This window comes from Molothrus aeneus, chromosome 2 (assembly GCF_037042795.1).
Source record: "Molothrus aeneus isolate 106 chromosome 2, BPBGC_Maene_1.0, whole genome shotgun sequence".
Classification (NCBI taxonomy): domain Eukaryota; kingdom Metazoa; phylum Chordata; class Aves; order Passeriformes; family Icteridae; genus Molothrus; species Molothrus aeneus.
In genome coordinates, this window is record NC_089647.1 from 82769240 (window position 1) to 82791375 (window position 22136).

The window sequence follows — 22136 nt, forward strand, 5'->3', positions numbered from 1 at the left end:
CAGCACATCCTGAGATTATTTACTACTTGATCTAGCATCACTTCACGCTATTATGTCCTTTAAAAAAAAAAGAAAAATGCTCCAGAGGCCACAAGATTTTGCTATTAAGTTGAGCACAGACATTAAGGTTGGAAAGCATTCAGCCTGTGTCAACACATCCTCCACCTGGCAAGCTTCTGAAATACCAACATATCATCAATGGGTAAAATCTGGCGGTTTGGCTTTTTCAAGGCTCTGTCAGTCTATGTTGAAATTAACATCTTGCATTGGTTTGCTGGTGCTGTAGCTTTCATGACTGCAGTCATACAAGAGGCTGCAGGAACAGCCTGTCACTTGTCCTTTTCCAAGGAATATCCCAAACATTTGTAAACAGCGAAATAGTTTTGCTTCAATAATCTGACTCACAATGTCAAATTTGGCACTCAACAGCAGAAAAATCCAACAACAGCATTTAGTCATAATATATGAAAGTAACTGCATTCATAAGAAACTAAAAGTACTGTGGAAAAAATCATTCTTAATGTCCTTATCTTACTTTAGTATCTCCTATATAACTGCATGTGCAGATGCTTCTCCGGAAGAGCTCTTAAACTGAATCCTTATCTCCTCCCCATCACTGTCTGCAGCAGCTGGGGGAGGAGGGGGAGGGAAGCCAGGTGGAAATCCCAGGGTGCATTTCATGGAGTTTCTTGACCATTTGGGACTCAGCAGTATGTGCAGGAGACTTTGACACCTTCAGAGAATATAAGCATGAAATCAATGTCTGCCTGGTGCCCCATTTTCTTTGTGCCCTAGACATGCTGTACCTGTTGCCGGCAAAACCCTTGGCTGTCAATTGCTTTCCTTGCAGTCTTATCCCTCCCATGTCACCCTTAGGGACAGTATCTATTCTCTACAAACACAGAAGTAAATCAAGACCAAATCTTGTTCTCCTCCCATACTGTTTCTAACATCTTAGCTTCCACTGGAGTCAAGTCTCACGCAAGTTTGCTATGTGAGAAGAGAATGCCACTATGGACTCTAGGAGGTGAAAACGTGACAGTGATAGCCACGAATCTCTGCAATAGATAGGTCAGTGCATGGTGTGTGGGACAAAAAGTTTATTTTCAGAAACAATGCTATTTCTCTCATGATTTGAAAGACAGGCCACGATTTCCACAGCACATCCCCAGTTGCTAAGTAACTTATGGGAGAGACTATGATCCAGTTTTGAAATCATTATTTAACCATCAGTTGTTCTCCATTCATGCTGTGATATCTAAGAGGTGTTTCACCACTTTGCGTTACATGTTTTGTTGTATGTATTCCAAAGGAGTTCAAACTCAGGAGGATTTAATAATGCCCTGTCCTAGGGTGACCTTATGATGCTTGTATCCCCATTTGTGTGTTCTGTTTATACCAGATATTATGTTCTGTGCCTTCAAGACTGGCTCTGAAGAGTGAATGTTTTGTTTTGGTTTTGCTATCAGCTGCTCCCCCACAGCTGGCAGGACACACAGACGGGGCAGTAGATAGTTCTGCTTTGGCTTTTTGCTTGGCTTTTGGCTTTGCTCTTGCTTCTCCTTTGCTTCTGCTCGCTCTTGCTTTTTGCTTCTCCTCATTAGTTAGTTTAGCTTAGCAGTCCAAATCTTTCCCTGGACTGTTTCTCCTTTCCTTTTCTTTTTGGACCTACTCAAACCTGCTCTGGACTGGGACCTGGGAAACACCAAGAGTCTGCACCTTGTGGCTGCAGCAGCTGTTGGGTGTTCTCAGTCCCTCCCTCAGCAGAGGGACTGAGAACAGAGCGACCACCCCCAAGAGAGACTTTCTGAAGTTGTCATCTCTTTTCAGAGCGGTGAAAGAGTGCTGTCATCAGGTATTGTTCATTCTGTGTGCTGGGGGGTGCTGTGCCTGTTAAATAAACAGGTTCTTTCCACTTCCCTCCAAGGAATCCTTCCCGAACCAGTTGGGGGGAGGGGCCATGTGGGCTTGCTTTCTGGAAGGGCCCCTTTGGGAGGTTTTCTCCCAAATTTGCCCTAAACCAGGACATGCCCAGACATATTCCTGATATGGTCTCCTGCCCACTGCACTCAGCAAGTGAGGGCTCATGGATAAATGAGGTACAAGGATCAAGTAGCTTTATGGTGGGAGCAGGAAAGATTACTGGCTTTATACTGCCTCCATTACTTGCTCTTTCTTTTTAGCAATGGAAACACCAGTGGCTAGTTTGAAGTTTCTTGTTGTCTTCTGTTTTTATTTAAGTGTGGGAAAGGTACCTAGATAGAATGATGTACTTTAGTGAAATATGTTTTCTTCCAGAAATGCATTCCAAAATGAATATTTAGGTTTTGTCTTCTTCCATGTAATCTACCATCATTTCCTACCTATTACAGCTTATATATTCTTTAATAACTCAGACTTTTTTCCCATATATATGTTCACTATCAGTTCCTGTTGCATCCCTCTCAGTTCTTTACCATTTTAGGGAACATGAATAAAGCCCCTCACCTGCAAAATTATTCCAGGACAACAGGAGCCCCACCTTTTACCAGAAAAGACCAAGGGCAGCTGTGCTGGGTGTTTTGAAAAGGAATGTGCCAGAGGATTGGAAATATCAAAAATAGGTTAAAATACTCCATCGTGGCAGATGGAAACAGCAGACTTCTTCAAAGAAGAGTAACTGAAGCAGAAGTTATATTTGGCCTCTAATCTTTCCTAGCATTACAGGACTGTAATAATGCAGTTATGTAATTATATAGTCTTATTAATTATTAATGCATATTAAAGTATATTAAATCATGAGAATCCTATCCTTACACAGTCTTAAGCATTATGCAATCAAGAGGTCTTCATAAATTTACTTGTGCACAACTACTGTGTCTTCCACAGATTGTTTTATAGACTATATGGTAAAGTTTACTTTTGCCATTTTGACTTTTAACTGAAGGACCCAACATGTAACCTTGACATAAATAGGTGGAAGAAGAGAAACATAATAGAAGTGTAAATGACTGTTGGGTTTCCTTTTGATGTAAAATACTCCCAAAATTGAGGATGCATCCCTGAATTTATAATTTCATCATTTCCTTCCCCAGAAAACAAAAGCACAACTTAAAGAAAAAAATGTATTACTTGTTACAAATATTTTAAGGATACGTACAACAAGGATAAAATTCAACAAAGCAATGTATTAAAAAATGGAACATGCATCATTAACTGGACTAATGAAAGATTTTTTAAAATTAAACAGGTTATCCCATCCAATAAACAAATTTTTGTATACTATCCATTTTTTTTAAATAAAATTTCAGTGCTATATAACTTCAACTATTCAATTATTAGTTTTTTAGAGGTTCTTGCTTTTTTCTGATTTTTAAAAAGATGCTTAACTCCGGCCAACAGATTTCTGTTGTTTATTTTTAATTTCAGAGTTGACATTCAGAAATATTTCTTTTCTGAGAGGGAAGTCAAACACTTAACAGACTCTTCCTACAAAGAAATGGTCAATGCCCCAAGCCTGTCAGTGTTTAAGAGGCATTTGGACAATGCCTTAAATACCAGACTTTGATTTCTGGTGGGCCCTAAAGTGGTCAGGCAGTTAAACTTGACGGTCATTCTAACTACGTAGGTCCCTTCCAACAATTCTATTCTATTCTATTCTATTCTATTCTATTCTATTCTATTCTATTCTATTCTGGTCTATTTTTTAAAGACTACTTTTTTTAGTTGATGGAACATTTATGTTGATACATTTTTTGTAATGACCAAGCATGCTTACTCTTTTAGGTAAGGATTTGAAATGCATATGGGAGCAGTTAATGTCAATACCAGACATTAACAAAGAGAAGAACTTCCATTGTGTAGACAAAGGCCCTGCACAGCATGAGATTCATTCAGCAGCAGGTCTTTCTTCCTTAGCCCTCCTTTTAGTGTTTATGCACTTGTGGATCCTTTCTTGTTTCCTTTCACATCCCTTAACAGATTCAACTCCATGCTGGCCTTGACTTCTCTAACCCTGACCCTGAAAGATCAACCAGATTCCACCTCTTGTGTGTAGAATCCATTTCTGGTCTGATTTTAGGCAGGAGCTCCTTGCTCATCCATGCAGCGGCCACCTGCCACCTTCGCTTGGTATTTTCCCCTCATTTCTTTCCTGTCATTCATAAAAAAAACAGGAAAGGCCAAGCCATGATGATACAGGGACAGACCACCAAGTGGCATTTTTAAAGTGATTGTATAAGGGTGTGAATTTTTAAAATTCCAGGAACACTTGAAGATTGCTCCCCTAGGCTTTTCCCATGGGTAAAAGACGAGTCCAAAGTGTGCAGCAGAGATCTTCACACATGCACTTTGCAGCATATTAAGGCAGGGAATCAGGTTCTCCTGTCACAACAATGGGCTGCACTGTCTCCAGTTGACTAAACTGATTTGTCATGGAGTGATGGGACTCACTATTTCATATAAATGGTTCACTGTTCCCTTTATCCCATTCACTCAAAGCACACTGAAATCACATCCTGTTACTGCTAAAAATGAAGAGGGGTCATTTCTGCAGAAAGAGATAATCTTGCTGTTTTTCAGGGCTTTACGTGGGGGCTATGAGCAAGGCCATGAATAAGTAAGTAAAAATAAATGAAAATTACTCACAGACTATTGATTGCTTTGGCTCTAAGTGAAGAAAAAGCTAAACTGGGACAATTTTCTTTGCTGAACAATGTGGTGATCCAAGACTCATTTAACACCACCAATGAAATTACAGAAAGAGGAATAAAAAGAGAGGAAGGAAACTGATGACAGTTAGCAAGGGTGCTGGAAGTTGCAGCTCACAAGTGCAGCCACCCAAGAGCTGCTGGTGTGGGTAGATGAGCTGGCAGAGGGCCAAGATCTGTTTGTGCAGTTTGATCCAAAATGAAATATGAAGTCAAAAGGGCTTCTTTTAATTTGCTTGCATTACTTGCATTGTTCTCATCCTCTGTGTGTCTTGATAAGAATTTTCTCTTCCAGCAGTCAGCATCAGAACCCCTGGCTGCTTACTTTTCATCTCACCTTAACCATTTGCTTTCCCTACTCTTGCCTGAAGTTGCAAGATGAATCTTGTTTTCTCAGTCCAAACAATCCAACTGCTCTTTGTGTGAGCCCTGAAGAGGGGCCACGTTGTGAGAACTCTCTGCCCTCGTCCTCTTGAGAGCAGTGACCCAGAGGACACGGGCAAGTTAATCAAGCACTCTCCTGCAGGCAGGCAGAAAAAGTCCTCCAGGGGAACAGATCTTATGGTGTCACTCACAGCTGTTCAGTTCGCGGACTGGGATCATGAAAAAAATCAAATCAGGTAATCAGAGCTGGTTTCCAGTAAACAGAACCTAAGGTAGGTGGTTGGGCCACTATCTGCCAGCATGGGAGGGAGGTGGGAGGTGCCAAAGCCCTACATCCCTCAGTGCCAAATCTGATATTTCTCTCAGCAGTAGCAAAAATAGCTCAACAGTGCATCAGCTTAATGCAAGCAGCTTTTTTGACCTAGATGTCATTTTTATTCTTCAGGACCTCAGCCCTAGGTTTGGGTTCCAAAGTAGTAAAAAGAGAGATTTTGGGCTCATTTTTGTTTGACCTCAGTATATGAAAAAGAAGACTGGTGGGAGGGATAATTACTTGTGGTACCAACATACATAGTGGAAGGAAAAGGTGAGTGAAAATGTGGTGTTGCTGCTTGAGAATTAGACCTTGTTTTAGATGTAATGTCTCAAAATCAAAATAATTACAATCCAAGAGGTATTTTAGATATCTTTCCTTTGTTTGTTGTCTTCCTCTATCCCTTCCTTCCTAACAATGAACTACCTTAGGAGCTCTGAAGTCCAGTGTATTTTACCTGTGTGAAAAGAAGAAAGGGATAAATTTGGCTCCATCACACTCACATGTTCTCTAAGGACAGATAAGACTCATTTTTTGGAAGAAAAATGTGGTTTTAACCCAAAGGGGGACATGTGGGGGTCACCATGTCCTGAGGAACCAGAGGATTTTGGACCTTTGCCTTTGTTTATCTCACTGACTTTTGCAATGCCGACTGTGGAAACCATGAGTGATATTAGCTTTCCATTAACTGTCACCTACGACCTAGTTTAGTATTTGATGTTTGTGTTGCTTGTTACTTTAGTTCCAGGAATTAATGAGTCCCTGGAGGAACTTGATCAACAGCAGGGACCAGACAGTTAACATAATACTGTATGTATGTCAGAGAGTTTTGCTGGGGTTTCCAAGAATTACTGAGATTTGAATGGGTATTTTTGGGACATGCAGACTTTGATGATGTGACTAAGCTGAAAAAGGTCTCATTGGACAAACAGATCTGTTGGGACTGTGAACATTTTAGGTAGGGATCTAAGAGGAATGAAAACAAACCAAAAAAAAAAAAATCATGGCAGCACTTCTGAGTGTACTCCCAGCCATCCATACCAGGCATGCCAGACAAGTTCCTACTCTTGAGAAATTTGCAACAAAATATAGTTCAGGGGTCTCGGGCAGCATGGTGTGTGTGCCCAGGGCACTTCACACGCACCATGACCGACTTGATCATCTGCCCAAGAGAGCCCCTGTGTGAGAAGAAGGTTACTGTACATTTCCTGATGCCTCATCAATGTCTGTCAGTTTCTGAAGGGATGGTGACAACATGGGGCCAGGCTCTTCTTGGGGTGACAAGAAATAGGACAAGAGACAATGGGAAGAAACTGATGCACAGAAAATTCCACCTGAGTATGAGGAAGAATTTTACTGTGCATGTGACTGCACAGTGGAAAAGATGGTCCAGAGAGGGTGCTGAATCTCTCTCACTGGAGATACTCAAGAACTACCTGAGCATAATCCTGTGCCATTTACTCTGGAATGAGCCTGCCTGAGCAGGGAGATTGGACCAGATGAACCCACTGCAGGCAGTCCCTTCCAACCTTGCCTGTTCTGTGCCTCTGTGATTGATTCTGTGATACTATGTGGTCACACCTCTGCACAGCTGCCTCATCCTGGTTTGCATCAGGGCTATGGTCTCCTCTGATTGATACAGCTGTGAGAAGATAAAGCTGGGAAAAGAGATACTCATGTTCTGATTATATTTTTTTTTAAGAAGGTCCTGCACTTCTAATTTGTTTGTAGCTATAGATAAGCCATTTTTTATTTCCTGTTGTCATTTCCTCCACTTCCCTCCAGCATCTGGTATAAAGTGATCAAATAGTAAATCCAGAGATTATGATTACTCATCTCTTCACAGTCATTCCAACCATGAGACTCATCTTTCAAGCATATTCAATGATCTTCATACTAGGCAACACGGTGGCTTCTCAATCACAATCATCTGGTAAGTTCAAATCCCCATATATTTATTTAGAAATTGATTTATCAGCTAGCAATATTTCTGTGTCTATAGCAATATTTCTGTGTATATTTTACCTCATGTGTTACAATATTCAGTGCTTTTTTTGATTAGAAGATTGAACCAAACAAAAATTAATATCCAGCAGAAATGAAAGTGGTCCTCTGAAAAACAAAATATAACAGATTTCTATGAAAGTTTTCTAACAGAGTAGATTGCAGCCAAAAAAGAATACCCTTCAATGAACAAAGAAGGATAAGACACATTCAAGGTAAGACTTCTGCACTTAGTACTCTAAAAGAATGAACACTATGGGAAAAGATCAGCAATACTTTGTTCCTGAGAAAGCATCAAGACAAAAATACTATTACACAGCAAAATTATTAAAGACCAGTTGTTTGGCTACCTAAGAACATCTCTGTCTTAGGTATTTGTCTGCAATGCCATTACTTATAGCTTGTCAAAGATAAATGCATTACTACAGAAATCAAACATAAAGCTCAACACTTACATCAAAAATCTAATCTTCACTCGAGTTAAATTCCCACACATTCCCTGTCATTCATTTTATAAGGAAAAAGAAATTCTTTAAAGTTATAATCTCATGCTATCAACCTATAAGTTATGTCTCTGTTCTGCTATACATATGGTAAATACCATTTCTGGCAATGTTTCACCACCTGATTCCCCAGGGTTAATTGTCCCTGTGAGTCACTGGCTGACTTGTGACGGAAGGTGACTTCTCTGCCCTGAGATGGCAATCACCTATAGCCATGCAGGGCTGATGGCGTGCCTTTGTGGAACAAAATTTGAAAATTAAAGCAGTGGTACCTATATTATGCAGTGTTGTGATGCCTGGCAATGGTCAGTGATCTGCTGAGAAAAACCCCAAAGCACTCAATTTGGTGGATTCTAAGAATCATGCTATAAGAATTATACCTCGTCTCAATATACCTATAAAAAACTTTCACTTGCTGGCTTTTTTCCTCTTCTTGAAAAGATTTTTGCTATTCATTCTCTGTCCTATGTGTTCAATTCAGCATCCTTGTGCACAAATGGCACTTTCGCCTACATTTCTTCCTATCAAAAAAATAAAACTTTCCTTCATCAACATGAAGAGTAACTAAAGACTATAGGTTCAGATCTGGGTCTTGTTCTCCAGTAGTTTCTGTACAGTCTACTGCAACATGTGGAAGTTTAACATGTGGTTACTTATCAGGTTTCATCAGTCTAAGGAAATCAAAAGTGTTTTTTCTTCTTTGTTATGCATCAATGAGGTTGCAACTGTTCCAGTACATGCATGTTTCATTCTGTTATCTTTGCAGATTTATATTCTGCCTCTCCCTTTCTTTTTTTAAATTTGTTCCATGACATTTAGCCTTTTTACATGTTCCCCTTCAGTAGTATCTTTTCTCAGTAATAAATTTTGAAAAATAGAAAGGAGGTGGAATGTACTTGCTCATATTCTTTCTCATGGTTGCATTTGCATAATTTTTTACTCAAGGAAATGTTGGGTTTTTTCCCCTGTAGAACTACTTTCTCCACACACCATAGTGGTATTTTCCATGCTTCTCTGTCCTCAGAAGAATTAGGTGGCCAGCAGGGCCTGTAATGTTCAAGTCTTGTGCGGCATCTTACCAGTCCCTGTCTGGTTTTATGGAAGGTGTAGGCTTGGATAATTTCTCTAAAGCTCTTGCTCCAGGGCACTGGTATATATCCTCCAGCACTGCAGCATGCTGCATACCTTGGTAGACCAGCAGCTCATCTGCAGATAGAAAGTTGTAACACCTCTTTTAGCCCAGGGACTGCCTGTTCATAACATTTTTGACCTCTTCATCTATCAATTATTATAATAGAAAGAGTAATTATGAATGTGTTGCTTTGGTGTATTGTATGCCTCCAGGATCACAATTAGAAGAAGGCTTTAAATATTTGCCATTACTGTGGGAGAGCTGACATATCAGCTGAGAATGATCTATGATGTCACAGCTGAATTCAAAAAATTCCATCATAAATAAAGGGAGAGAAATGATCCTCTCTATTCTCTTTCTCTTTCCACTAACAGAAGATACAAATGATTCTGCCTGCAGAAGTATGGGTGTATACTTGCTTAAAACCAAACACCTTTTTGGTTAGTGGCAAGGGAAACATCATCAAAAAGAAAAAATATATTTCAGATAAACTGTATATATCCTCAGAGGACTAGATGCCAATTTACACTAAACTTTAAAGAAACTCACTTAGGTTATGCATGCCTTCATGTTGAAATTTAAATTATGCAAAATATACATGTCATAATTTCAAAAGATACATGTAAATACCTACTGTACATTTACAAAAAGTACAACTCATACTACATTCCAAAAGGCTTCACAACTCATGAAATTAGGAAGCACAGAAGAAAATTTCTCCAACTAGAGCCCTGAAAACAAAGTCTTTAATGATAAAAGATTGGTAAGATTCTGTCCTACATACCTACTTAATTATCTTGAAACTGATTTCTTGTGAATTTTTTTTAAATGGGAGCACAGGAAAGAATATGTATATATCACCAGATGGTTTACTATAATTTCTATTCCATTTCAATTAACTTTCTATTTCTTGTTAAAGAATTTAATAATGTATTGCCTTCCCTTTTAGTACACAAATAACTGCAGTTGTTGGAGTTTATACTTTGATTTTAAAATCCCAGCATTTTAATTCATAATATGTAAGGATATTTTGCAGAAAAAGTTTCTGATTTAGATATATTTATTTATGTTGTTAAGTTGATACACTCTGACCAATCCTGCTGAAGTCAACTACTCAGAGTTAGGTCAATGAATAAATCACTGCAGGACTGGAGTCAAACTGATATTCTTTGCCATACAAAAAATGTTCATCACCAAACCCAAGATTTAGTCTTCACCTCTGAATTACAGCCTCTCATAAGTAGTGCAGAGCTATAATACATTTGAAAAAATACAGAATAAAGATTGTTGTTTAAGGTTCAGAATTAATTGGTGTCTTTTTTTTGCCTTCCAACAGGCTAGTCAGTGTCCACTTTGATTGTGTGGAAATGCCATGGGATTCCTCTGGTTTCCTTACTAATATCCATCTCTAGAGCTAGCCATACCTCAAATAACGCACTGAGAGTATGAAAAGATCAAGCTCCCCCTTGAAAGAATGCCATGGGATTCAGGGCTTTAATGCTGGTGTCGTTTTCACATTGGTATTGAGGGAAAATGTGGCACCCTGAAAAAGGATTTCAACAATTGACCTGCACAGAGATGGAAGGGTGGCTTACAACTTCACCAGATCTTTACTTCTCTGCTGGCAGGTTGTAGGATATATAGTCACAGGTTCAAGGAGATTCCCAAGCACAGATCACCTAGCTGAGAGGCAAAATCAGTCTAAATTTTGTCACCACATTAATTGTCAGATGTGTAAAAAAAAATTTGGATAAGCAATTTCTGTGTGCTCTCTCTCACAATTAATGAACCAGTGTTATCCCTCTTAATTCTAACAATTTCCCCAGAAAAATAATTTGCAAAGAAAAAGAAAAAGAAGTTATTTATACTGTCCAGTAAGAGAAAATGAATTTAGAAAGAATAAGCATTATAGTACTGTTTAAGAATTCCAGACTTGGAGGGATAAAACTCATAGCATTGTAGTTTTTTTTCCTTTTTGAGATATTTAAGACAAACTTTTACTTTCCTTGCCTCTGTTACAGTGTTCTATATTTATGTTATAAACTCCTTTTTCCCTCTTCCTTCTTTTGTTCTGTACCTGCACAGCCCCCGTGACCAAATTGACTGAACACCTCAGATCAATTGTGATGGAAAGAGACTTTCTATATGGGTCATGTAGTGACAGGACAAGGGATGCTGGCCTTAAAATGAAAGAGACTGGATTTAGAATAGGTGTTAGGAGAATGTTCTTTACTGTGAGGGTTGTGAGGCACTGGAACAGGTTGCACAGGGAAGCTGTGAGTGCCCCATCCCTGGAATTGTTCAAGGCCAGGTTGGATGGGGCTCTGAGCAGCCTGGTCTAGGCTGCTCAGAGCCCCATCCAAAAACATACCTAAAACATACCCATCCAAAAACATACCCTACAAAGAACATTGTGCTTTCTGTCATTCTGTCCAAATATTGTACACATAGAAACAGCATCAGAAATTAATTTTGAAATTAATTACCCTTGAAAATATATAATTAAGAAAGCAAGTACTCTTCCTGTTCTTATTTTCATAATTGAATCATGATCATTAGCAGTTCTTTCTCAAAGTGAAAATACAGGCAATCAGACTAATTATCTAAAAGTAGAAAGTATATATTCCGTAACTTCTAAAGGGAATGGAAAGGATTCATTATATAGTCATAAAAATTATCTCAGGACATTACAATATTCTCCATTCTAACATGTATAGGCTTTTTCATTATGTCAATTTTACTTAAGGATGGAGAACATACACCTAATGCACATTAAATATACATTAAACTAGTTTTATAGAAAATCTAAGTCCAAAAACCAAAGGATTTCAGTTACATTACATACTGCACAGCACAACCATGCTAAAGTAGTCCATAAAAATTAAAATGTAGTAGTACAATCATAGACCAAGAATCCACTGTTAGGCACTTTGCCTGCATATTTCTTAGAGGCTTTAGTAAAAGACAAGATCATCTCTTAGACCCACACAAGGGAATTACAAAGAGCTTGAAGTCTTATGTAAAATGAGCTGCTTTGTTGTAGGTACTTTGTTGCAACAGAGGTAGAACTGGCTGGATAAACTCCACTTTATTACACCTTTTAAGGTTTTTCACTTCTGTTTTTGCCTCAGCATGTAAACAAGGTTTTCTGTTTGAGAAAACAATACAAAACAAGTTTGCAGGCAGTAGGTAAGAGATGGAGGAGGTAGTTTCAAGTCCTCTTCTTGAGTAAGAGCAGAATCTTTTTTGCACAGCTCCACGAGTCACATAGCAGAAACCTGAAGGTAGATCTACGCAGTATGTCCCGAATTTTGCCATAAATGTCATGGATGGTTTTTACTAGACTATGTGTTACAACACAAATACAACTCAACAAAAATGTTATAACTCTAATTAGAGTAGTCATAAAGCACCTAGACACAGATAAAGAAAGGCATGAAAATAGGCAAAATGCTTACTTGAACCCATGTCTCACGTTCTTCATGTTGATTACAGAGCAAAAGATAGCAACCATGAGAATAGTTACTCTTGATTCCGGTGAAATAATTTAAATGACTGGATATAATGAAAAGCCCATAAGAAATATTTTAAAATTTTAACCCCCTTCAAAAGTCCAGAGGCGCATGAAATGTACACAGCGATCAAAGCTAAAATCCTAATATTTTCCTTCTAGACAGGAATATTCCAGCTAATAATTTTAGTGGTAGACGCTTCACAGCTGGAGAAGTCTGAAAATTTTACCTTCAAGTGGTTTCTTGATGATACGTCTTCTTCCTCTTTATTCACTCAAGTAAACACAATTTCACATCTTATAGAATGCAAAATAAACAATTTTTTATATAGAATGGATTTCTAATCCTTCTGCCTTCTTAATTTCTTCATTTCTTCAATGTCAGGTTTATCTTCAATGTCTGATTGTGGAATCCTGTGTCCCTAGCAAGAACAAGTGTCAAGGAGATGATTGGAGAGGAAATAATATCTGCGTGCAGCCAGGGGACATTAAATGATCATGCTTGTATTTAAGGTGGAACGGGCCATAGATCAAACATGCAATGCATCTACTTGTGCTGGTCTGCTCTGTGTTGCTGTGGGTCTTGACTGGTCTGCATTTCTGGTGTTAGTTCCTGGTTTCTCATAGCAAACATCTGACAGTTTTCACAGATGTTCCCTACAGTGTTAGTTCCCAGATTTAATCAGCAGTTATTTTGGGGAAAGTTGTCCTCAAGGTGTACACCTCATGCAGTTCAGAACGTGGCCCAGCCTACTCGTTTTGGTCCCGGGACCATGTGGCCAAGTCTCTCTCTCGTGTCGCCATGCATGCCTTCATTTCATTATTTTGAAATTCTAATTTCAACCTCTCTAAGTTGTTTTACTCTATTTCCTTGTATTTTGGACACTCTTTTGTCTTCTTATTTTATGATCATCTGAGCCTATTGCATACATATCTTAGAAATACTGATTTCCTACTGTGGAAACCCAGGGCACCAGGAATATTTCTCTGTCTGCTCTGGGGTGCCCTGACCCCCAGGGGAGCATTGACTTTGACCCTCATTCATGGAGAAAGTTTCCTAGACTTCAAGATAGACTCGAATCCACAAAAGTGTGAAATAGATTATAGAAAGTTGTGTAGGTGTATCACTTGGTGAGAAATTTAGGTTTTGGGATTTTTAGTATGTTGTGGATGGAAGCAAGATGGAAGGCACAGGGTGTCATCCTGGGTTTCTTCTTCATGCTTCTTCTTCCTTCTTCTTCCTTCTTCTTCATGGGTTTGGGTGGCATTTTGTAATTGGGCAGAAAAGTCCCCACTGGGGGCTCTTTGGGATCAGTTATTGGGTTAAAAGGCAAAATAATCTAGGTGCCAGTTCTTAATTGGATAGTTTAGTCTTAATAAACCTTGTAACACGAGATTGTGAGCCATTTTGTGCCTTGCTGCTTTGTGAGACTGTTTTACTGATAAGAAATAATAAACACCTGAGTCCGAACATGAACTACTGTCTCAGGTGCCTTCAATCCAGACCCAGAGACACTGACAGCCTACTAACGTCAAGGGATGCTTTTTATACTCACTCCTGAAATCATATTCTCTGTAAATGTCCTGAGCAGGTGGGGAAGATGCCATCAACACCACAATAATCAACTTCAATAACGAGAAGATGCAGATCACATGGGCAACAAGAGAGCTTTTTCCCAATGAGAATGTGTCATTTTTTTACACGTGAGTATTGTCAGGGCCTATTCCTCTCTTGATAAAGGATTTACTTAGGGACAATGAATATCCAAGTCCATTTGAGTCTTCTGTGAACTAGAAATTCTTTCAACATTTCTTAATATCCAGCATGAAACTTGTTTATATTCACAACCTACAAAAGCATACAAATCAATAAACTTGCTGAGTAATCAGTCACAACAGACATAATATGAAAGATTTGTCCCTCTTCTGTCATTGTCCCTGTTCTGTGCATTGCTGATGCTAATTACACCATGGAAAATGTTTTTTTCACATATATGTATATATTTTCCTTATTAACTGAGATCATTAATGACTAACAGAAGTGTAATATTTTGGTTAAAGAAAGTCATAGTGCTTATATTTTCTTTCTGGGTTATATATATGGAAGAACTTTTCACAGTACAGTCTTGAAAACAGGATCATGAGAGCATCTGTTTGAGCAAGTCATTAGAAAATAACAACATGAACAAAACTTGAATATTTCAGACTGCATCCAAACCAAGGGCTGGAAATTAGGTGAAGTTTGGGTGATGAATTCCCTCACACCACTATGAAATTTGTCACTTCAATAAAAACCATGCTCGGACTTTCTTTGACGTAGCATTTAAAAAAAAAAGACATTAAAAATTTAATTAACTTAATTTTTAAGTTTTCCATTTACCAATATTATTTCATTTACAGATTTGGTGAAGGGAAGAACAAAGCTTTGAAGCCATGTACCACCTATTTATTGGATCAAGATTATAATTCTGGATGTCTTTTTAAGACAGAAGGACCTACCCTCACCATTTCTATCAGGAACAGCAATGGAAGTGATGAGCTTTTTTTAAAAAATCTAAAAGCTGATTTTTACAGTACGTTTGAAAAATCATGACTACTTTGGCAGATTTTCCAGTTCTCTAAGTTTGAGAAGAAATCTCTTATATGGCATATAAAATATTCTTATTGTGCTCCTCAAAACAAAACTACAGTTATTAAATGCTGATTTTTGTTCCTTGCTGTAGTTACATAGGCTTGTGTGCAGCTGCAGTTAAGTGAGACAACATAGGACAGTCAGACTTGTCCCGAAATACAATTTCAAAATCCAAAGGAAAATACTAAATATATATATATGGGTGTTCTTTGTCTAGTGCAGGCCTGCTGCACAAGAAAATGAATAGTTTTTTGTCTTAGTGCTGACTAATTTCTCATTATTTCAACATAATTAGTGTGATATTTCTCATACTTTCAACCTTCATTCTTTTGCCATTTTTCATGCAATATCAGGCAGCACACTGCTTCTTGTCAAAGATGCTGTCACAAAACCATCATTGATGGCAATAGAAATTAGCTGAGTGGCTATGGTACAGTCTGGCAGAGTAAAAGGGACATCCTACTACTAGTAGAGATATGTTCCTGTTTTTATTGAATCTTTACTGTCCCTGAATACATATTTACCATCTAGTGTGAGATTAATTCATCAAAAACTTCTGGAATTTTGCATACCTACGTCATTCAAAGTGCAACGATTTTTTTTCCTAATAGAAATCACACAGAATATATACAATGGAGAATTATCTGAAAAAAATTATATATTCCAAACTTATTAATAATGTTTTAGCAAAAGGGATTAAACACAAATCTGTCAAGGCATCAAACTTTGAGAATGCTTTTATATTCTTAATTTTACCAATATCTGTTAAATTATGGAAAACTGCAGCCTGATCCTAAAATTTTCACTATTAAACACTCACTGATAACAAAATTAATTTCAAAAAGGTTAGGTAACAAAGGACAAATATCAAGGATCAGACTGAAGCCTTTAAATTAGGAAGGCAGAATTTTCATAATACAAGAAGGCAAGAGTTCATTTTAGGATGCTATAGCAAAATTTGTTTCTCTTTTTCTCAGTAAAGCCCAATCCACCAGAAAATGTGACCTTCTTCTGGAAAGAGGACACTGTTACTGTAAGCTGTAATAAACCTGAGAAAAATGCATGGTGCTTGAGATTTGAGCTTCAGTACAAAAGCAAGTTTGACAAAGATTGGCAAGTGAGTTGTATGTTACATTTTTAATCAACATTGAAAGCAGACATCACATTTTTATTCAACACTAGGAGTTGGAAGTAGCATATCCATAGAAAATAAAATATGTTTGTTTCCAGATTTTCTCCCATCCTATATTTTCAAATATATCTGCTAGCAGAAAACATCTAGATTTTTAGAACCCTGGGTTTCTACCATGCCAGAAATAATTTATAAATTTAAAGGCAGTTCCCACCTTAAGAGCTGCGGGCAATCTAAGGAAAAGGCATACATTTATAATAGAGGAGTTTGGAAAGATAGAAGCAAAAAACAGATTAAGGAAAAGAAGAGAGAAAAAAAAGAAAAACAAATGAAATAGTATAAAAAAAGAAATTACACAGGATTCTTATTTATTCTAAAATCATCTGTTAAGTATTTCCAAACATTATTTCACTAACAAACCTTTCCATTCTCAAATATAACTTGTAAATATTTTGTGGATTGGAGTGTCTTTGTGTATTGTAAATATGCAACTGTAACATAGTGCACTATGCAATGATTGTTAGGACCTTCAACTCAATACCACACAACAAGGAATGGATATGAATAGTCAAAAGTCAATCAAGAAACAGAATTCCTCAAAACTCAGAGAAGGTAACATTTGTTTTTGAGGTTTTGCATTGTCTTATTCCTTGTCCTAGTTGTGATCATGACTGTGTACAGCATTTTGAAGCACTGTCTTGAAAACCAGAATTGACAATGATAAACCTTCTGTCTCAGTCCAGAACTTCTAAGTGCTGCAGTATTGGAGAGCAAGGCTTCGATCCAAGGAAGTGCTACTCTTTCCGGGTCAGACTGAGGAGACTGGTACCACACTGCAACGTGGTTAAATACAGCAGTGACTGGGCGGCTGAAACATTTTGGATGAATGGCACGTTATTAGGTAACAGCAAATATATATATATAGTCTAAGTGCAAAAGAAGAAGTGGTGATTGCAAAAGAAGCTGAGGACATGCAGCAAATTAATGTTGCGCTATTGTTCTCCATCTTGTGTTATCAAAGAAAGTTCATGTGAATGTTTAATTTCACCTGTTTAATTTAACTCTATCCACTCTGCTCCTGATGGCCCCTGAAGCTACCAATTAACGTCATAATCAGGAAAGTTAAGAGTGTTATTATCTGTGTTACAACAGCACTGAGGATCCCCCAGTGACAGTGATGTAATGCGTGAGGGCTCAGTGGGTGTGTGTGTTGAAGGGAGGTGCCCATATTTGGACATCAAATATGAACTCTAAGAAAATCCCTGAAGTCTAATTTTTGAAGGTAGTTTTTGCAAGTACATCCAGTTGTACTACAGGACCACAGGTCACAGAAGTCTGATGCTCAAGTATGTTGGATTGATCGAAACAAGGAGGATGGGGAAAAAGAGATTGAAGGGAAGCAAAGCCAGAATCAGCACTGCTTTCTTACCAGAGAGTTGCACTTAACTGAGGGTGACTGACATTAATTAGATTGTCAATGCAAACAGTATTCCTACTGCTCATCAAAAACAAATCCCAGTTTTTCTGTAGAAAAAAAAAATGTACACCATACAAACACATTTGTTACCTAAGCACAAACTGCCACTCACTAGACTTTACCAGAAGTCTGTGAAGCCCTCAAACGTTCAGAGTAACAAGATCTGATTTCTCTAAATTGCAATGGGCTATTAGCTCACTTGAAGACAGCCTAGGTGGGATGAAATCCTGGACTATCGGTAGCCTGTACACTCATGGCCACAGTGCTGACCTACAGAGAAGACTCTTCCACACAGCTCCTTCATTGAGGCAAGCAGTTTTCTTCAGGACTTTAATTGAGTTATTGACTCCAAATCTATAATCAGATGAAGCTGTGAAGAAATTTCATAAACTCTGAAAACCTCACTTAGCAGGGGGGGGTCACAATTTTACTTGTGGTTTCCTGGCAGCTAAACAGAGCAGGGAGGTGGAACAGGCTGGACAGTATGACAGAATAATCATCCAGGGTTTTGGCATTTCTGTGGAGACCAGAAGGCCAGTAGTAGGAGGCAGAGGTTTGAGGTGGCATTACAAAAGCTGCAGGAAGACCACTGAGAATGCAGGAAAATGCACAAATTCATTAGTTTTATATACTTGCATGTTAGGTGTTAGCCTGCCTCTAGTTACTTTCTGGGTATCAACTCCTGTGATTTGCTGGCTCTTCGTTTGCTGGGATTATTTATTTGTTTTTTGTTGGCAGATACAACATTTGGGCTACATGTAAATTTGCACTTGCAGCTTTAATGATTGTAAGTAGGTTTATGTAATACAGATCTTAGCACAAAGTTGCTTTATCACTGTTACAATGTGATGAAGGTGAGCAGAAATACTTGATTCATTCATAATGCATCTACACTGCCTATAAGACCCTCTGTTGTCCTGTATCAGGTCATTTTAGGTAAATAAAAGCACAGTTTAATTTTGTTGCAAGGTTTGGGGAAGCAGAGGTTATCTTTTCAGTCTCAATTGAACAATTAAACTTGTCTTATTTTTCCTTAAAAACATTTCTGGCTTTTTTTTGTTTTCTTTCTAAAGAAAAATCAATATTTCAGCATGATTAGGAACATTTACAGTTAAAGCAAAAGTAATTTTTTGACATACTCTTTTTGTGATTATCCTTAGATTCATGTGATGATGATATAACTCCTCAGTCAAAGACAGTAATTATTTTAAGTTGTTCGCTGGGAGTACTCTTAATGATGCTTATCCTCCTGATTCTTCTGTGTAAGTGGCAGAGGTAAATACAGTTTTACTGGTTACTACTAAATAGCCATGCCATGAAAATAGAGCTGTCAGTCTGGAAGAATCCTCTTGTGATGAAAATTCTTGTCAGGCAAAGTCATGGTGAAGATGTAGAAGTCAGTAGCTTAATCACTGTTTGAGGAATAATACATCCTGGCCTTCCAAACACCCAGGCCTTTAATTTGCAAAACTGGAACAATTCTGGTAAAAGACAATGTTTCAGGATAAAATTCTGTCTCTTCCACCTAATTTCTTCTCTTTTAAGGAAATTTAAGTAAATTCTGAGAAGCCAGTTTTTCTAGCTACTTGTTCTGAAAGGACATTATTTTGTTCAACCTTCATCAAGCAATCAAAATGTCTCTGTGCAGTAGGATAAAGTAAGCTTGAGTAAGCTTGATAACAGGACTATATCAATATTTAGATTGGCCGTTGAATAATGCTGTTTGTGTATAGAATTTACAATGAAAAAAAAAACCCAAACAACTACCAAACAACAAGCATACCCACAAAGGCCCCAGATTTTTGCTTTTTTGGTGGAAAAAAGTGCCAGAAAATGAAATATTTTCAGAGATGAAAGTATTTGTGACTCTAATTACCCTTTCAGTTCATAAATTGAGTTTTTTCTCCTGCACTTCTATGGCTCACATTTACATTTGTGTTCACTAACTCAGCCAATACAGCTGGTTGCTACAACTTCTTCCCTGTCTAGGGGAAGGTAACTAGAGATTGCAAGCTCTGACTACTGCATCAAGCAGAATGGCATATGCTGAATAACTGGAAGGTTGTGTAAAGTTTGGATTTTGCTAGACTGGGATGGAAAATTTATCAAAAAAGTCTCTTAGCCTGATGGGGTTATCAGACTGTTATAACTGCTTTTTGACTTTAGAACACATTAAAAAGAAATCAAGAAGAGAGAACTGTAATGTAAAATATATATGTGGGTACAGAACTGTGCTGAAGGAGATGTTTGTATGAATAACTGTGCTATAACAAAACATTTATTTGTTGGGTTTTTTCCCTTTTTTCAGGGTTCAGATGTCAGTCCTGCCTGCTATACCAGACCCAAAATACCCATTAGCTGATCTCTTCAATGATCATAATGGAAACTTACAGGTAAAAATCACCTTAGCTGAGCTGCAAACTCCAAAACGTTGAGAATAATTTGAAGGTAGCTACTGATCCTTGCTCTGCACAGACAAGGAGTCTCTGACCCAAGATAAAAGCCCCAAAACCTTCCCTCTTCTGCAGCATCACCAAGGATCCACGGAGTAAACACTCATAAAATCAGTGCAGTGCTGCTTTGGGACTGTGAAAAGGCACTTGCTATAGAGACAGAGAAACTGCTGGAGAAGAATTTCAGAGTGTTGAGAGGCACAATATCTACTGAAATGACATTGTGGGTTCTGCACCCTTTCCTGCACATGATAGGTCAGGGAGTTTGATCTTGTGCTTTATGTTTGTGAAGTGCTGAACCTGTGAGTGCTGGCACACTCACAGCTTTGCAGGTGTCAGCCACAGGAGGGAATATCCACCCTCAGCCATAGAGGTCCATGCTCACAAAACCTTTAGACATAGAATATCTATCAAATGAATAGACTACAGTTTTTGCTTTTGTTTTCTTAATGCTTCTTATGAGTCATTCATCACATATGTGGTGTAGTTTTCTGTGTTAGTTGTTCTAGTGTTTACCTTAATTGCTAGTAAGTTTCCTCTAAAGGGGAAATGGGTTAAATATTTATGTTTTCAAATCCAATGAAATATCAAAAATCAGTAATAATTTTTCAGTGACAAGCTGAAATTTTTTTATATAAAAGACAGCTTTAAACTCAAAGTGAAGAAAAAAGATACAAATTCAAATTAGTACTGTCGCTATAGGACACAAAGGAACACACGCTCACACCGTTCTCAAGGTGAACGAGAGAAAAAGGCCGTTTATTTTCTGACTCCAACATTTATAGTTTTCCAAAAGTGACAGTGGATTGGAGGGTGACAGTGGCACCTCTCCAATGCCACTGGTTAAACTAACAGTCTATCAACTCTCTCCTCCTCCATAGAGGAATGCAAAACAATAAGTTATTTACAGAAAGTGTGTGAGAAAATTCACTACAAGAATGTCAACATCAGAAGGCTTAGAGAATCTTAAAAACTCAGGGTGACATTAGTACTAAAGCATTAATACAGATATGCTATGTTGCCTAAATCTTGATCTGAACTTAGTCTTAATTTAGATTAAGTCAGTGCTTGGGTCAAACAAAGCATGAGTCTATCAAAGAGGGAGCACCAGGTATTTTACACATCCAAGGTTTTCTAGGGGCCCTAATTAAATACAAAAATGTATTTTATGTGGTCTCAAGAATAAGTAGGAATTTGTATGCAGTTCTGGAATCCTATCTGCTTTCCTACCACTCTTTCTTCTGTCCTGTTATTTTATGTCCTGCTTCTCTACCTTGCTTCTGTTTCATCATCTCCTGGCTTATCCTGGAAAGATGCCAATATGAAAGGAAAGTTGGTAATTGGCATCTGTACAACCAGGCTTCTTTTGACAGATAACTCATCTCTACTGACATTAACATTTTAATTTTTCTAGGAGTGGCTAGACAAAAATGATCATGTGGTGTTGCAAACCAAGCTGGAATATGAAGAACCAGAGTCCATCACTGAGGCAGAAAGCCAGCAAGAAGATGGGAAGAACAGTGACAAACAGGGGCCTTTGGAAAAAATCTTCACTTTTTCAGGAGCAGCTGAAAATAACGATGACAAAGCAGCTGAGATTGCCTGCCTGATACCAGCACCCAACACTACAGCTCCTTTTGCTGGCTTCCATATTATAATGAATGATGACATGTATGTGATGTTATAAAAGCTGCAGAAGGTGTTAGGAAATTCCGTAAAAATCCTGATGAGTTTGGGAGAGTGATGGAATAGAAAAGTCATCATGATAAGATTCACATCAAGAAAGACACTGGGCTGTGTTTTTAGATCTGTACATTCCCAACAGCTACAATCTCTTGGGCAGACTCAAGTGTTTGAAACAAGCTCCTGATAATTTATAGAGTCAGGATTTGTTCTTCTAATTGGGG

General features: G+C 38.0%; 1 protein-coding gene across 1 annotated transcript; it reads left to right on the forward strand.

Moving 5' to 3' along the window:
- Nucleotides 1-1840: 1840 nt before the first annotated feature.
- Nucleotides 1841-21916, forward strand: CRLF2 (cytokine receptor like factor 2). Its single transcript, XM_066571565.1, has 9 exons — nt 1841-1855; nt 7232-7318; nt 14128-14239; nt 14936-15108; nt 16145-16284; nt 17038-17200; nt 18937-19051; nt 20085-20169; nt 21644-21916. Exons 2-9 carry the CDS (start codon nt 7243-7245, stop codon nt 21914-21916), a joined length of 1137 nt encoding a protein of 378 aa, XP_066427662.1. The 5' UTR covers nt 1841-1855; nt 7232-7242.
- Nucleotides 21917-22136: the final 220 nt, after the last annotated feature.

What these genes read in the sequence shown, in the direction of transcription:
- CRLF2 (XM_066571565.1), top strand. Translation starts at nt 7,243, where the DNA reads ATGAGACTCATCTTTCAAGCATATTCAATGATCTTCATACTAGGCAAC. An exon ending in TCTAAAAGCTGATTTTTACA is followed by an intron (nt 15,109 to 16,144) that starts GTACGTTTGAAA and finishes TCTTTTTCTCAG; the next exon opens with TAAAGCCCAATCCACCAGAA. An exon ending in GATGAATGGCACGTTATTAG is followed by an intron (nt 17,201 to 18,936) that starts GTAACAGCAAAT and finishes GATTATCCTTAG; the next exon opens with ATTCATGTGATGATGATATA.